Source organism: Rhinolophus sinicus, chromosome 2 (assembly GCF_057876585.1).
Source record: "Rhinolophus sinicus isolate RSI-liver-muscle chromosome 2, RSI-T2T, whole genome shotgun sequence".
NCBI lineage: Eukaryota > Metazoa > Chordata > Mammalia > Chiroptera > Rhinolophidae > Rhinolophus > Rhinolophus sinicus.
The window spans coordinates 66285478-66302400 of record NC_142502.1 but is presented as its reverse complement, the minus strand read 5'-3'; the positions used below and the strand labels follow the sequence as shown (position 1 = coordinate 66302400).

At 33.4% G+C, this 16923-nt stretch overlaps 1 protein-coding gene across 13 annotated transcripts in view; it reads left to right on the top strand.

Moving 5' to 3' along the window:
* The window catches only part of DOP1A (DOP1 leucine zipper like protein A), an 86646-nt gene that overhangs the window by 15533 nt on the left and 54190 nt on the right, over window positions 1-16923 (top strand). For 10 of the 13 annotated variants that reach the window (XM_088795586.1, XM_088795590.1, XM_088795589.1 and 7 more), the window contains 5 exons: window positions 1282-1472; window positions 4084-4265; window positions 10521-10691; window positions 12870-13063; window positions 16599-16693. In XM_088795586.1, coding sequence (XP_088651712.1) covers window positions 1335-1472; window positions 4084-4265; window positions 10521-10691; window positions 12870-13063; window positions 16599-16693 — 780 coding nt within the window. In that variant the 5' untranslated portion in view covers window positions 1282-1334. Of the gene's footprint in view, window positions 1-1281; window positions 1473-4083; window positions 4266-10520; window positions 10692-12869; window positions 13064-16594; window positions 16694-16923 lie in introns of all 13 variants that reach the window. The other 3 variants (XM_074333237.2, XM_074333233.2, XM_074333230.2) reach the window with 1 other exon arrangement.

Sequence of the window (16923 nt, the reverse complement as noted above, 5' to 3'; positions counted from 1 at the left end):
ACTTCATTCTTTTAAATGTGGGTTTCCAGTTATCCCCAAACCATTTGTTGTGAAGACTATTTTTACAGCCCCGCTCCCCAATTTAATTGTGTTAGTATCCCCGGAGGCCCATTCTTAGACCCTCCTTTAGTCCCATGAACCCAGCTCTAAGGAAAGGTGCAGAGTTAGTTAAAACTCAGATAAGATACCAGAACAATAGAAGAGAGGCCACATTAGTTTTTAAGTTGCACCTCAGTTGAATCCTTTTACTACTCTGTGTTAGTCATCTATTGCTGTATAACAAATTACCCTCCCTCCAACTCAGTAGCTTCAAGCAGCAAACTTTCTGTCGGTCACAGATTTGAATGACTTAGCTATGTGGTTCTGGCTCAGAGTCTCTCACAAAGTTACAGTCAAGATGTTGGTTGGTGCTGCAGTCAAATCAAAGCTTGCCAGGGGGTGGGGGAGCTACTTACTTATAAGATGACTCACTCTCATGCCTATTGGCAGAAAGGTTCCGTTTCTTACCAGAGGGACCTCTCCATAGGGCTCCTTGAAGGTCCCCATGACATGGTGGCTGCTATCCCCACAGCTAGTGCTGTAAGACAGAAAGGCAGAAGCTGGAGTGCTCTTGTGACCTAGTCTTAGCCATTATACATTGTCATTTCTATCTTACTGTTTTCCTCAGAAGTGAATCACGAAGTCCAGCCCAAGGAGCTGGAAGATTAGATACCAGTTTTTGAAAGTAAAATCAAAGACTCTGTGGACATATTTTAAACCATATACTTGTCAATACATATACTTGTCAGTTTTATTAAAATTAAGAAGTTAAGGTCTAATTTCAAAGAGCTGATGATATTCCTTCATACTGTTTGTTCATTTATTACTTAATAAAGTAAGATAATCTCTAAGACATTCATTTCTTTTTTTTGCATGTCCTTGATGTTTACAGTCTAACCAGTCTTAGTGTGTTTTAGGATCAAAACAATGTGGAGGGGTATGTATATGAAAATGTTATATTGGCAAATATGGCAGAGAAATAACAATTTCTAAATTGAAATAAGTATCAAAATATTCCCTACTCTTTTATATCCCTAAATCCTCACAGCCATTTTCCAGTTCCTAGGAAGGAACAGAGGAGTTATCTTTGAATACTTCCATGACTCTGCATGCTAGCCGACCAGTGTTAACCACTTGTAACTCAAGAAGCTGTGTTAAAGTTAGTTATTAATTCTGTAGCAAGAGCATCTGAACCCAATTTAATACTTTGTAACTTTGGTTCCTCCTGCAAAACTCTTGTAGGTAATGATTTTACATGATTTTGGAACTGGTCTCTAGTGGGACGCTGTGGGAGGATGAACACAGAAGAGGTGGAGTTATTGAGTGACTCAAAATACAGAAACTATGTAGCTGCAATTGACAAAGCACTAAAGAATTTTGAATACTCCAGTGAATGGGCAGATTTGATATCGGCACTTGGAAAACTTAATAAGGTATGTCAGTCTCATCCATTTCATAAAAAGTAGTAAAAATCAGAAATCTGTCTATATTTATTAGATTTTTCTAAATCTTGAAGTAAAATTTTTGAAAATATAACTAAATCTCAGAATTACTTTTGTTTTTGCTATTTTACTTCACACATTGTATGTCTATGTAGTCAGACATATTTTTAAGGCCAAAACAACAATAGTGTTTGAAAATTATAGTTATTATCATTACCTCTAAAAACACAAGATTAAGAAGCAAATTTGCTAACAGTGAGGACTAATAAGTTTCTGTAATTGAGCATCAGATATGGTTCTGGAGTTCCTGGCAACAAAATCTCTATGTTGAAAGTAGTAACTAATATGTTCTTTCCAAAGGACATGTAGCAATTAGGAGACATTTTATATCCAGGCAAGCCTTAGATACAAAAAGTACTGAACTGAATATAAAAGTGACAAGCAGTTACATAGAGCTTGGCTTTGAATGACATGTGTGGTTTTTTTATCCACTATAATATGGTGGCATCATTGATCAACTCTTAGTTTTAAATTTTTGCCGGGTTTTTTTTTGTTTTGTTTTGTTTTTTTGGTGTTTTTTTCTTAAATTTTTCTCACAATAATAGGTGTGGTTTTTTTTGTTTGTTTTTTTGTTTTGGAATTTTTTTGGATTAAAAAAAAACACATGTTATTAAATAGGAATGCTTCTAAATACTAAATGGTCCAGGGTAGCAGAAAGAAAAGGAAAGCTCTTCAATAACTATTTTAACATCAAAGAGCTTAGCATACAATTACTAGGAAATAAATTTGTCTTAAAATACAGACCAAGGACACTAGTTTTCAACCTGATACTAAGGATAATTTTTTGATATCTTAAAAAGAAAAGCTTTAATTTCCAGTGTACCAAGGATTTATCTGAAAATTAGACGCACAAACTTACGTTTGACATGTTAACTTCTAACATTTATCATTTGAGGTTTGACAAATTCTCAAATTTTTGACAACATCCCCAAGAAATTGCATTCAAAAGTATGTGTTTACTTAAAGATAGTTTGTTCTTGTTATGAAGAGTCTCTGAAGACTTACTAGGAACTGTTTAAAAGCAGTTCAAAATTGTGGAAATTAATTTGCTTAATTACATACATAATTAGTTTTTATAGTTAATCAGTAATTATGAAAGCAGATTTTATTGTATCCAGATAACACAAAGTAGGATATGCAAGTAATTGATGAAACTTATCTAAAATCACAGTGAAATAAGGTAGGACTTGTATACTTATATATAAATATGTTTTCATATATTTGTATATGTTGAAGATAGTCTAAATATGTTTTGCTAAATTTTCACCTCATTTATGTAAGTTTTCCAACTCAGAAATCCTTTTAGAAAATAAAATGGTCCTATATTTTCCTTTTTTTATTTCATATTAATAGAATTGTTTATTGAAGCATTTTATGTTATATATCATTAAATTTTCTAATTTAATGATATACAGAGGTACTTCTGGTAATAATCATAATTGTTTAAAAAATATATGTAAATATTAACTCTGCTCCTGTGTCCAAAATTTAAATTAATATTCCAGAAATGGAAGGCAGTTTGTTTAAAAAATAAAATAAAATGTTTTCATAGCTGTATTCTTTGTTTTTCATTTATAGATCTATTTTTATTTACTATTCATTAAATTCAATTTAAAACTGAATTAAAGGCTTATAGTGGGAAGAACATGAAAATGTTATATTTAAGTTGACCTCAGTTAGAGCCTCCACCTTTTTTATGAACCAAGAGATCTAGTGCTGACTCTTCTGTTATACTGTTTTGGTGGGTCATTTTATATATTTTAACCTCAGTTCTTTTGTAAAATAAAGGACTTTTGTGTACTTCTTCGAAATTCAATTCTAGTATATAATATTATTCTGTTCTCCTTCTGAGTGTACATTTTATAACGTATCAGCTCTTTATCATAATAATTTGAAGAAGTACATTTATAAGTTCTTTTATGTTATTTAAATAACTAGTCTCCTTGGGGTGGTTTGTAAAATTGTATCTTCTACAAATTCTACTCTGTGTTATGGTTGAATATATAAAGCAAAATGTATTTGGTCTAATTGAGAAGTTAGTAAAAATAAACGGGCAATCATCATCTCATGTAGATTCTTTTAAGCATTAGAACTACTTGCTATATGATACACCAAAGCAGTAGTTGCCTTCTTACAACTGTATCTATCTATTTTGAGGTCCAATTTTCTTCATGTATTTCAACCAATGTATCAAAAATAAATTGATAGCTGATTAACATTAAAGTTGTACAAAAATCTAAAATAATACATCTCCTGAATAAATTTGTTTTGAAAAATATTTTTCATAAAAATGTTATTTCTGTTAACATTCTGTGAATTTTTTTTAATTCAATATTTTTTAGAATCCTCAGTTTTAATTTCAAATATGACATATACCTTGATAGATATAACTGACAAAAATGGAAGTTCTTTGGTCTCGGCTCTAATTTTTTTCAAGTATAAAGAAGTTCTAGAAGAATTTTTGATAATACTGTGTTAGAAAGTGGATATAATATGAAATGTAGTATATTTTTCTCAACTGAATTAAAATGTTTTCTTCAAGGTTTTACAAAATAATGCAAAGTATCAAGTAGTACCCAAAAAGCTGACTATAGGCAAACGCCTAGCTCAGTGTCTACATCCAGCATTACCAGGTGGAGTTCATCGGAAGGCACTTGAAACATATGAAATTATCTTCAAAATCATTGGACCGAAGCGACTTGCCAAAGATCTTTTTTTATATAGGTAAGAATAATTTTACTATCTATTCACATATATATGAATATTTTTAATTGTTTTATCATTTTTCCAGTAAAAGATAAATGAAAACCACTTGATGATGGAGATTTTCAGATATCTGTCTTAAATATTTTCATAATTAAATGATTCAGAAAAATTTAGACTATTCCTTTTTTTCTTAGATGTCATTTATGAAGTTTTCATTCAAAATTTTTAAGATTAAAGTACTTTCTACCTTTTTAAGCTTCAGAACTCCCCTGAGAAAAAATAAGATACCTTGATTTCTCAGCAGCTTTCAACAGTGTTAACCATTCTCTTGGTTTCTGTGATACCATGTTCTCCAGTTTAGTTATTTGATCGCTTTACCAGCATTTCCTTCTTTCCCTCAACTGTGTATATGGAATTTCTTAGGGTTTTCTCAGTCCTGTACATTATGTTTTCACTTTATAGTCACTCCTTGGGCAGATTTACCCATGCCCATCTCTTACGTGCTAACTCCCAACTCGATATCACCAGTGTTGGCTTCTGCTGTAAATTCTTGGCTTCCTTGCCATCCCTGGTGGATCTTTAAAGGCAATTGAAGTTCAACCTGTTCCAAACTAAACTCATCCTCTTCTTGTATAAGCCTTGCCTTCTGCAACGCACTAAGCTCAATAATGACATACTGTCAATCCATTTACACAAGCCTGAAATCTGAAAGCTGCACTTGATAGTTTCTTTGCTTGCCTGTGTTCTTCTTCCTCCCATGTACATTCTGTCACCACTAGTTCTGTCTCACAGTGGTTAAGAGCAGAGGCAGTGGAGTCAAATAGTTTGTCTTCACCCCTAATTCTGTGATCTTGGGCAATTTTCTTCACCTCTGTATGTGGACTCTGATCTGCAAAAGGGCAATAAGATGACAAATTTCATAGGTTATTAATAGAACTAAAGGAGTTAATGTATGTAAAGTGTTTAGAGCAATGTGCTCATAAATGTTACTACTGTTCTGATGTGTGTCCCAAATACTTCTTTCTACCTTCACTAGCAGCATCCACTCTAAGTAAGCATCATCTCTAGCCTGGTCTTTGTCATTGACCTCATAACATTCAGACTATCCGTTCTTATCCTCTTACACCCTTTTCTCCACACAGTATCAGGGTAAAGTTTTTAATATGTTAAATAGATAATGTCATCCCTTTGCTAAAAAGCTCTGTTGACTTCTTCCTGTCACACTTAAAAGAAAAATTCAAAGTCCTTACCATGGCTTTTAGGGCTTTCTATACATTTAGCTCTGGCTCTGCCAATGACTTTCGGCTCCTGCCACTTTCCCCCCAATTTGTTCCATTGTGGTGACACAGATCTCTTTACTTATTCTTCTTCATTTTCTTTGCTTTTCCTTCACCCTAAATACTCTAATGGAGGTCGCCTAAATATCAAGTCTTCATAGAAGACTTCCTCAATTATCCTCCCTGAAACAGCCTTTCTTTTACATCTCAGGCTTTAGTACTCTAGTTTTACTGTGATGTTTTCAGAATTAGGTATCTTTTTATTTATCCTTTTTGGGATTCATTGGGATTTTTAAATCTATGAATCAGTGCCTTTCATCAGTTCTGGAATCTCTTCCAGAGAAAATTTGATTTTACTCCAGCTATTTTCTCTCCCATTTTTTGGAATGGTGATTAAACATATGTTAGATCTTCTAACTCTGGCTTCCCCATCTCTAAACCCCTCTTCCCTATTTTCAAACTTCTTTTCTTCCTACTACATTCTGGTAATTTCCTCTTACATAGCTTCTAGGTCACTAATTCTCTTTTTTTGCATCTAAGTGTAAAAATGTTTTTGAGTTTTTTCCCCCCACCTTTATTAAGATACAATTGATATATAAGTTTAAGGTGTAACACATAATGATTTGATATATGTATATATTGTGAAATGATTACCACAGTAAGTACAGTTGACACATCCATTACCTCACATAGTTACATATGTGCATTTATGCCAATATCATACTATCTTGATTACTATAGCTTTGTAATATAGTTTGAAATCAAGGTGTGGTACATTCAGCTTTATTGTGCTTTCTCAAGATTGCTTTGACTATTCCGGGTCTTTTGTGGTTCCAAATGAATTTTAGGATTTTTTTTTTCTGTAAAAAATAGAAAAAATGCCATTGAAATCTTGATAGGGATTATATTGAATCTCTATAAATGGCTTTCAGTACTATTAACATTTTAATATTAATTCTTCCAGTCCATGGACATGGATATCTTTCTGTTTATTTGCATCTTTGTTTCTTTCGTTAATGTCTTAATTTCCAGGGTACAGATCTTTAACCTCCTTGCTTCAATTTATTCATAAGTATTTCATTCTTTTTGATTCTATCGTAAATGGGTTTTTTATTTTTCAGATAATTCATTTCTAGTATTTAGACATGTTACTGATTTTTGTATTAATACATTGATTTTGTATTCTAGAACTTTACTGAGTTCCTTGATTAGATCTAACGGGTTTTTAACATAAGTTTTTAGTTTTCAATTACAGTTGACATACAATATTATATTAGTTTCAGGTGTACAACATAGTAATTACACATTATATAATTTATGAAATGATCACCCTGATAAATCTAGTATCCATCTGACACCATACATAGTTATTACAATATTTTTGACTGTATACTCTATGCTACACTCCTCATGACTATTTTGTAACTACCAATTTGTACATCTTAATCCCTTCCCCATTTCACCCATCCCCAACACTCCTCCCATGTGGCAATCATCAAAATGTTCCATTTCTGTTTTGTTTGTTCATTTATTTTTTAAATCGCACATATAAGTGAAATCATATGGTATTTGTCTTTCTCTGTCTGACTTCTCTAGGTCCATCCATGTGGTTGTAGATGGCAAGATTTTATTCTTTTTTTATACCTGAGTAGTATTCTATTATACGTATGTTCCACTTTTTTATCCATTCATCTACTGATGGACACTACTGATGAAGCAATTTAGGTCGCTTTCTTATCTTGGCTATTGTAAATAATGCTGCAATAAACATACAAATGCATATGTCTTTTTGAGTTAGTGTTTTGGGTTTCTCCAGTTAAATACCCAGAAGTGGAATTGCTGGTTCTTTCTTTGTCTCTTATTATAGCTTTTGTTTCAAAGACTATTTTATCTGGTAAAGCTATTGCTACTCAAGCTTTTTTTTTTTTTCCCCCCATTTTCATGGAATGTCTTTTTCCATGCCTTCACTTTCAGTCTGTATATGACTTTCGATCTGAAGTGAATCTCTAGTAGGCAGCATTTGTATGGTTCTTGTTTTCTTATCCATTCAGCCACCCCATGTCCTTTTATTGGAGCATTAATTTATTTACATTTAAAGTAGTTGTTGATAGATATGTAGCATTTGCCATTTTATTAATACTTTTGACATTTTTTTCATCTTCTTAAAGAAGTCCCTTTAACATGGCTTTTAATCTGGTTTGGTAGTGATGAATTTCTTTAGTTTTTTTCTTGTCTGGGAAGCTCTTTATCTGTTTTTTAATTCTAATGATAGCTTTGCTGGATAAAGTAATGTTGGTTGTAGGTCACTGCTTTTCATCACAGGTGCATATATGCCAATCCCTTCTGGCCTACAAAGGTTTTTTTGAGACATTAGCTGACAGTCTGATGGAAGCTCCATTGTGGGTAACTGTTTTTCTCTTGCTGCTTTTACGAGTCTCTCTTTGTCTTTAACCTTTGGCATTTTAATTATGATGTGTGTTGGTGATTGTCTTTTTTCATTTCTGTTATTGTATTCTTTATTTCCGACTGCTTCTTTTTTATGTTGTCTATCTCCATTTTTATATTTCATATCTCTTGAAGATCTCCCTGAGATCACTGAGAATCCTTATAACCAGTGTTTTGAACTCTGCATCTGATAGATTGCTTGTCTCCATTTTGTTTAGTTCTTTTTCTGGAGCTTTGTTCTGTTCTTTCATTTAGGACATATTTTCTTTGTCTCCCCATTTTCGTTGCCTCCATGTGTTTGTTTCTATGTATTAGGTAGAGCTGCTGTGCCTCCTGGTCTTAGTAGAGTGGCCTTATGTAGTAGGTGTCCTGTAGGGCCCAGTGGCACAGTCTCCTTGTCACCTGAGCCAGATCATCCAGGTGTGTGTGTCTCTGTGTGGGTTGTATGTGCCCTCCTGTTGTAGTTGAGCCTTGATTGCTGTTGGCATGTTAGTGGGAGAATTTGACCGTCAGGCTTATTGGTTGTGAGAAATGACTGTGACTATAGTAGAGGAGCTGTTTTGCAGGGGCTCTCTGTGGCGCAGGATTCATTTCAGTGGGTCTCTGGTGCCTGCCCAGTCTGCCATTCAAGTGTGTCACTTGTAGCAGTGGTTGGGTAGTGTTTTGGTGTGGTCTGAAGGTAGCCACTGGGTGTTTGGGTTCTGGGGCCTTTGGAGAGTGGTTCTGGTGCAGGCCAAGGTCAGTTGCTTCCTTTATTCTGCTTGCAGCCACTTTTATTAGCTACAAAGTGAACTGCAGATAGTTGCCACTTGGGCTGGGCTTGGAGGTGTCTAGGAGAGGCTAAGCTGTGAAATGTGGCCACCTGCCACTATTGCCAAGCTTGGGGATACTTAGCAAGAGATACGGGGCACAATGAGGCCACAAGCTGCTTGTTTGGAGTTTGTGAACCTTTTAGAGATTTTAGGAATATCCGCAGCATGAGCCAAGAGGGCATTTGTATGGAAAAACCGCTGAAGTGGCTTGGCTAGCCCACGAGTTGGGTGGGGCAGGATCTCAGGGAATCACCAGGGCAGGGCGACCAGTGTTAGCTAGGTTGATGGAGACTCAGATATGGTGCCTGCCTGAGCTTGCAGGCTGGGTGGGAGGTGGGCTCAAGAAGGAACAATGGTTTCTGTCAGCCCTTCTGTCTGAAAGAAAGCTGCCCCTCCAGCCCTTGCCCTGAAGCCACACAGTTTAGTTCCTCTTCATATGCCCTTCACACCTTTCCAGCTGCTTCCCCAGTGCTGGAGCTCAGAACGCGTGAGTCCATTAGTGAGTTAGTCTGTGTGTGGGCCCTTGTTCCTCATGGGTGACGTCTGTAGCTGGGATATCCCTCCTGATTTTTAACTGCCACAGGTGAGCATGGGACCATCCCATTCTGCATCTCTCTCCCTCCTATCATTCTCGACATGGCTTCTGCTGTATAGGACACCTTCTTTAGTTGTAGGACTTCTGTCCAGCTAGACTTCAGGTGGTTCTCAATTATGGTTATTCTGTAGTTTAGTTGTAAGTTTGATGTGGTCATGGGAGGAGGCAAGCACAGTGTTAACCTATTCTTCCATCATGACTGGAAGCTAGATCTAACAGGTTTTCAATGGAGCCTGTAGACATTTCTGTAAATAAAATCATGTCTGCAATTAAAGACAATTTTGCTTCTTCCTTTTCAGTTTGGATGTCTTTTATTTCTTTCTTGCCTGATTACTCTGGCCAGGAGTACTATGTTTTCAGTACTTTGTTGAATAGTGGGCTGTTGAGTAGGAGTAGTGAGTCAGCTCCCTTGTCTTGTTTCTGTCTTAGAGAAAAAGGTTTCAACTTTTCATTACTGGGTATAATGTTAGCTGTGATATTGTCATATATGGCCTTTATTATGTTGAGGTATATTCTATATCTAATTTGTTAGTTTTCATCATGAATTGCATGTTGAATTTTGTCAAATGCTTTTTCTCTATCTATTGAGAAGATCATATGATGTTTGCTTTCATTCTATTAATGTGATGTATTACATTGGTTTATTTTGCATATGTTGAACTGTCTTTGCATCCAAGGTATAAATCCCAGTTGATCATGGAGAAGGATCCTTTTTAATGTGCTATTGAATTTGGTTTGCTAGTATTTCATTGAGAATTTTTGCATCTATGTTCATCATGGATATTGGTCTGTAGTTTTCTTTTCTGATAGTGTTCTTTGGTTTCAGGGTGATGTTGGCTCCATAAAATGAGTTTGGGACTATTCCATCCTCTTCGATTTTTTTGAAAGAGTTTGAGAAGGATTGGCATTAATTATAAATTTTTGGTAAAATTCACCAATGAAGCCTTCTGATCCTGGGTTTTTCTTCGTTGGGAGGTTTTCAGTTACTGATTTAATCTCCTTATTAGTAATTGGTCTCTTCAGACTTTGTATTTCTTCCTGATTCAGTCTTTGTACTTTGTATGTTTCTAAGAATTTTTCCATTTCTTCTAGGTTGTATAGTTTGTTGGCATATAATTATTGATGTTTTTATTTTTTTAAACAGTTCTGGATTATTTCCTCTTCTTGCAAATGCTGCCATGTCTGTGAAACCAACATTGTTAAGTTTGTATGAGATATATTACCTGCCTTTGGGTAAAACACTGAAGCCTGGTCTACAAGGATTGCTAACTGGTATTCTTCCTGGCTTAGAAGAAGGATCAGAGTACTATGAGAGGTAAGATGGTGCTGTTATTATGCAGCTAAGTAATCGAAGTCATGGATTGGTCAGAAAGAATCCTTAGATCAATAATGTTTCAACATCACAAAAATCAATTATTCTAGACACTTCAGTATATCACCTGAAGATTTCTATACCAAAAAAATATTATTGTAGTGTATATAGTCTATGTATCACACTGAAAATATAGCAAGGTGATCAGAGTACAGACTTGGGAGATAAATGGACTGGGTTTAAATCATGGCTTGACAGATACTTTGTGAGCTTAGGAAAGCTTTTAACATTTCCAAACTTTTTCAGTTTTCTTATCTATAAAACAAGCTTAGTACGTATTTCATTGTATTATTGTAATAATGAAATCACTTAGTGCAGTGCCTAGCAAATATGAGTCACTCTAAAAATTGTGACCCATAATTTAAAATAATAATACAGTAGATAGGACATTTAGATTAATTTTTAAAATGGGAAATTGGGCCATTGCCAATAGTTTTTAAATTGTTAAAGGCGGAAAATAGCCTAGCTCCAAGTGCAGTGCTGTTTTACTAGCTGTTAACATGATACTGTTGATATTTTAACTTTTCAAAGAATATGATTTGATCTCCTTGGAGCCTGTTCTTTCTCTGGAATTTAATAGTTGTAGACAATGCATAATGGCATTATCTGTCTTTAATATCTCATTACTGATATTCTTACAAAAAAGGAACTTAAGAGTTGAGATGACAAAAATAGAAAATGCCAAACTTATTTTGAGTAGACTTATTTATTTAAACTTCAATTAATTTATTCTGGTGCATTGACCAACTACTCCATTTTATTGTATTCATCTGCTCCTATAATGCAATAAGAATCTAATCCTGAAAATGTAAGGGATTACTCTTATAAACTACTTTGAGAGAAAAATAATTTTGTTATTAAAACTTATCATTTTCTTTTATTAGTTTTTGTACTTATAATTTTAGAAACATAATGTAAGATTATTTCATTAGTTTATACGTTAGTTTTGTTTTAAATTGTTACACTTATTCTAAGAGAAGCATAGCCTCCATATCACCTTAGAACTCTACTAACTACAATTAATATTTTAACATAGAAATCAATAATGATCTTTATGAATGTGGCATTTCTATGGTTTATCTTGTTCTGTGTCTTAGTCCATTTGGGCTGCTATAAAAAAGTACCACAGACTGGGTGACTTACAAACAACAGAAATTTATTTTTCACACTTCTGGAGGCTGGAAGTCTAAGATCTGGTGAAAACCCTCTTCCTGGTTTGTAGCTGGAGCCTTCTCCCTGCATCTTCAAGTAATGGAAGGGGTGGCTCAACTCTGTGGGGTTTCTTTCATAAGAACACTAATCTCATTCCTGAAGGCAAACCTTCCAAAGGTTCCACCTCCTAATACCATTACCTTTGGGGATTAGGGTTTAACATATGAACTTTGAAGGGACATAAACATTCAGCCCATAGCATGTTTTGCCGGTTATTCCATACAAGTTCTATAAAAGGATTTGTAAACTTGTTCTTTTAATGCATAAATAAATTGAGATCAGAGGGGATTACAGTGTTAGTATTAAATTACATAGCAAGTAAACAGTAGGTCTCATTATCAGATTCTCTTGATTCTGACTCTACTATACTATGTTATCGATTTTTGTATTTTAAGTTGCTTATGCTAAATCAAAAGTAATCTATAAATGTAATCCTTAATAAAGCAGTAATGATTTCGTCATAGGTCTAATTCATCAAAATTGTGAATTACATAGTGTGCTTTCAAAGAGAAGGAAACATTTGGAAATGTTCTTTAAGATTTTATAGAAAATATGTTCTGTTACAAGGTTACTACTAACTAAAATGTATATGGTGTTTAACAACCCACTGAAGTAGATAGGACTTGTATTTTTTTTATTGCTATATTCATTTTACGGTTGAGGAAACTGAAGAGATATTAAGTGATTTCCCCAAATTACACAGCTAGTAAATGGTGGATCCAGGACTTAAATCCACTCATTCTGATTTCTACAGTGTATGCTTCTTTCAGTCTATCACAGTTGTCTCTAGGGTGGAACATATAACTATCGCGTGGATGCTTTTAAACATTCTGCCAAAGAATAATGATTTATTTTTAATAATTTATTTTTAATGTTTCCCTTCTTAAATCACTTTATTTTGTACCTCAGAACAAACACATTGTTGGAAAAGGTTGCTGCTGCAGTGGACCAGTCTGCATTCTACAGTGCCCTCTGGGGTAGTCTTCTTACCAGTCCTGCTGTGCGTTTACCTGGAATCACGTATGTTCTTGCCCATTTGAACAGGAAGCTTTCCATGGAAGATCAACTTTATATAATCGGTAGTGATATTGAGCTAATGGTAGGTCTACAAATGATTGCTCATTTAATGAATGATCTCTTTAGAGCCAGGCACATTGTTTCAAACAGATACTGAGAATATTGCAACAAACAAAGCTCTGTTTTCTTGGAACTTACATTTTTCATTAGGAGAACTTAAAGACCAAAATAATCAGTAATTATTTTTTTAAAAGCTTCAATTTTAATTGATGGAAAAGTATTTATGGTATCTTTTATTCAAGCAAATAAATGTTTTTTGTTACCGTCTTGCTAACTGATCAGACCATAGCCACATTCATTATATGATTCTGAAGTGGACCTTCTCTTTGATCATAGCTTTCTTTATAAGAAAGACAGGTTTTAGACAAAACTGATAACCATATTCTGTGTGGGATTTGTGTAAGAAGATGTAGTACTAAAGCAGACAGGGAAAAGTATGGTAAAATTCACAGTGATTACTTACACTTTTTAATTTGAAGATTAGGAACAGGAGGCAACCTTTTATCTCTGTACAATGCTGTTCTCTTAAAATGAGCAAGGAGTAGAAAACAAACCCTCAAGGGTCATTTTGAAAAGTTTAAAAATTTTTTTGATTAGTCATCCTATACTATTTCCCCATATCATTATGAAATGACTGAGATGTTTGTGCAAATTTTGGGTTATATTTATTCAAGTATAACTACCGTTGTTTCCCTGAAAATAAGACCTAGCCAGACAGTCAGCTCTAATGTGTCTTTTGGAGCAAAACTTAATATAAGACCCAGTCTTATTTTACTATAAGACCGGGTATAATATAATATAATATAATATAATATATAATATAATACCGGGTCTTATATTAATTTTTGCCCTAAAAGATGTGTTAGAGCTGATTCTCCAGTTAGGTCTTAGTTTCAAGAAAACACTTTAATTAACTCATCTGACGGGCAGTTTTATAAATTTTGACAGGTGCATAGTCACATGACCAATACTACATTCAAGATACAGAACATTCACATCATCCCCAAAAGTTCTTTTGTTCCCCTTTATAGTCACTCCCCTTCCCCTATATTTTTGTTTCCTTAGTTGTACTTTTCCCAGAATGTTAATTCTGTTTTTTTTTCACTTTGTATAACAAATTTGAAATTCACCCGTTTTTGTATATATCAGTAGTTTGTTCCTTTATCTTGCTGCATAGTATTGTATGAATGTACCACAATTTATTCATTCACTGATTAATGGATGATTAAGTTGTCTTTGATTTTGGGCAATTATGAAAAAAGCTACTAAAAACATTTGCATAGAGTTGTTTGTGTAGACAAATGTGTTTATTTCTTGGGAAAATACCTAGAAACGGAATTCCTGGTTAATATGGTAAATGTATTTTTGAGTTTTTTAAAATTATATCTTTATTGAGATATAATTCACATACCATAAAATTTACCCCTATAAATTGTACAATACAGTGGTTTTAGTATATTCAGAAAGATGTACAACTGTCATCACTATCTAATTTCAGAATATTTTCTTCAACCCTAAAAAGAAAACCCCTACACATTAATCATACCACATTTCCCCTTTACACCTGCCCTTGGGAACCACTAATCTATTCTCTGTTTTTATAAATTTGCCCATACTGGGTATTACATATAAATAGAATTATGCAATCTGTAATCTTTTATGATGACTTCATTTACTTACCATAATTTTTCAAGCTACGTCCATATTGAAACATGTATTAATATCAAAACATCACTCCTTTTTATGGCCAAATAATATTCCATTGTATGGATATACGAAAATTTTGTTTATGCATTCATCAGTTGATGGACCTTTGGATTACTTATACTTTTTGTTTGTTATGAATTATACTCTATGAACATTTGTGTGTGTATAAGTTTTTATGTAAACATATGTTTTCATTTCTTTTGATTATATACCTAATAGTGGAATTGCTGCATCATATGATAAATCTGTGTTTAACTTTTTGAGGAACAGGCAAACTTTTCCAAAGTGACTGCACCAATTTACATATCTACCAGTAATATATGAGAGGTTACTTTTCTCCACATCTTACCAATACTTGTTATTGTCTATCTTTTTTATTATAGCCATCTTAGGGGGATATGAAGTATTATCTCATTGTGGTTTTGATTTGCATTTCTCTAATGACTAATAATGTTGAGCATATTTTCTTGTGGCCACTTTTATATTTTCTTTGGAGAAATGTCTATTCAAAGTCTTTGCCTGCTATTTAAATGGGGTTATTTCTTTATTTGTTGTTGAGTTGTAGGAGTTCTTTATATATTTTAGATATTAAATTCTTATATGTATATGATTTGAAAATATTTCCCCCCATTCTGTGAATTGTCTTCTCACTTTCTTGATTGTGTCCTTGAAAGCATGAAAGTTTTAATTTGATCAAGTCCAATTAATTTGTTTTCTGTTTTGCCATTGTGCTTTTGGTGTTAGATAATATTGAAGAAATTGTGTCTAATCCAAGATCACAAAGATTTACTGCTACATTTTCTTCTAATGTTTATTCAAGTTTATAAGAAACTGCCAAATTATTTTCCAAAATGGCTATACCATTTTTATGCAGATCTTTAAATGTATCGTTTGTTATGTTTTCTTTTAATGACTTAATGGAAGTTTTAAACAAGTCATTTTTAAAATTTCTTTAAAAGGTAAATGCCATAATTGGAAAACTATTTACAACACATTACAATTAAAGGACTAATCTTAATATTCAAAGTGCTACTACAAATAAACAATATTAGCAATCAGGTCGAAAAAGTGGTTTGAACAGATAATTGACCTAAAATAAATAAAAATAATTCAAACATGAAATGGTACTCAACATTACTTATAAGAGAAATAAAAATGTAAAGTACACCAAGATACCAGTTTTTATATATCAAATTGGCAGAAATTAAAAATACATGGGTAAACATGGAAAAACAAATGATCACACATAGCTGGTAGGAATATAAATATAACCTTAATAGAAAGCATTACACTATATAAATTGCAATTGTATATACCCTAAGACGTGGCAATTCTACTTTGAGGGATTTATTCTACAGATGTATTTGTGCATTATGTAAGTGTATTGCAGCATTATTTGTAATAGTAAGTGTTTTCAAACAGTATAAATGTCCATCATTAGTAGCCTAGTTAAAAAAAATTAGGGTTTATCTGTGAAATAGTGGCCTTAAAAAAAGCTCTTTATGTAGTGATTAGGAAAGATCTCCAAAATCTATTTTTAAATGAAAAAGGCAGAGTTTGGGATACGTACATGTGTGTTTTTATTTACTTATATTTACAGAAAATATTCACTAGTAACATTGGTTACTTGCAAAAAGGAAATTGGGTGGTTGGGAGACATTATTTTCTACTCCTTAATTTTTGAACCATCGCATTACATTTACCTATTCAAAATAATATACAGTTAATTATTGATAAAATGCTCAGAAGCATATTTTTATTTATGGCAGAAAATGAAGAGTTGTTACAATTTCATGGTAAATATCTCCCAGTGTAATAAACAATAAATATTAAAGCCTTTCTTATTTCAGGTAGAAGCAGTAAGTACTTCAGTGCAGGACTCAAGTGTACTTGTACAGAGAAGCACGCTGGACCTCATACTCTTCTGTTTTCCATTCCATATGAGTCAGGTAAAACGTAAATGCGTTTGTTTGTTTTTTTCCTCGTTAAACTTTGTTTTAATGGGTCTCAAAATTCTGTGACAGATATTTGGTCAAGTTATTTCCATTAAAAAGTACTGATTTTAAAAACTAATAACTTAAAAACTGCCACACAAAAAAACAAATGGTCCACAAAACAGTGGGGGGTGGGAGGTGAGGGTAAGGGGGATCAATTATATGGTGATGGAAGGAGAACTGAC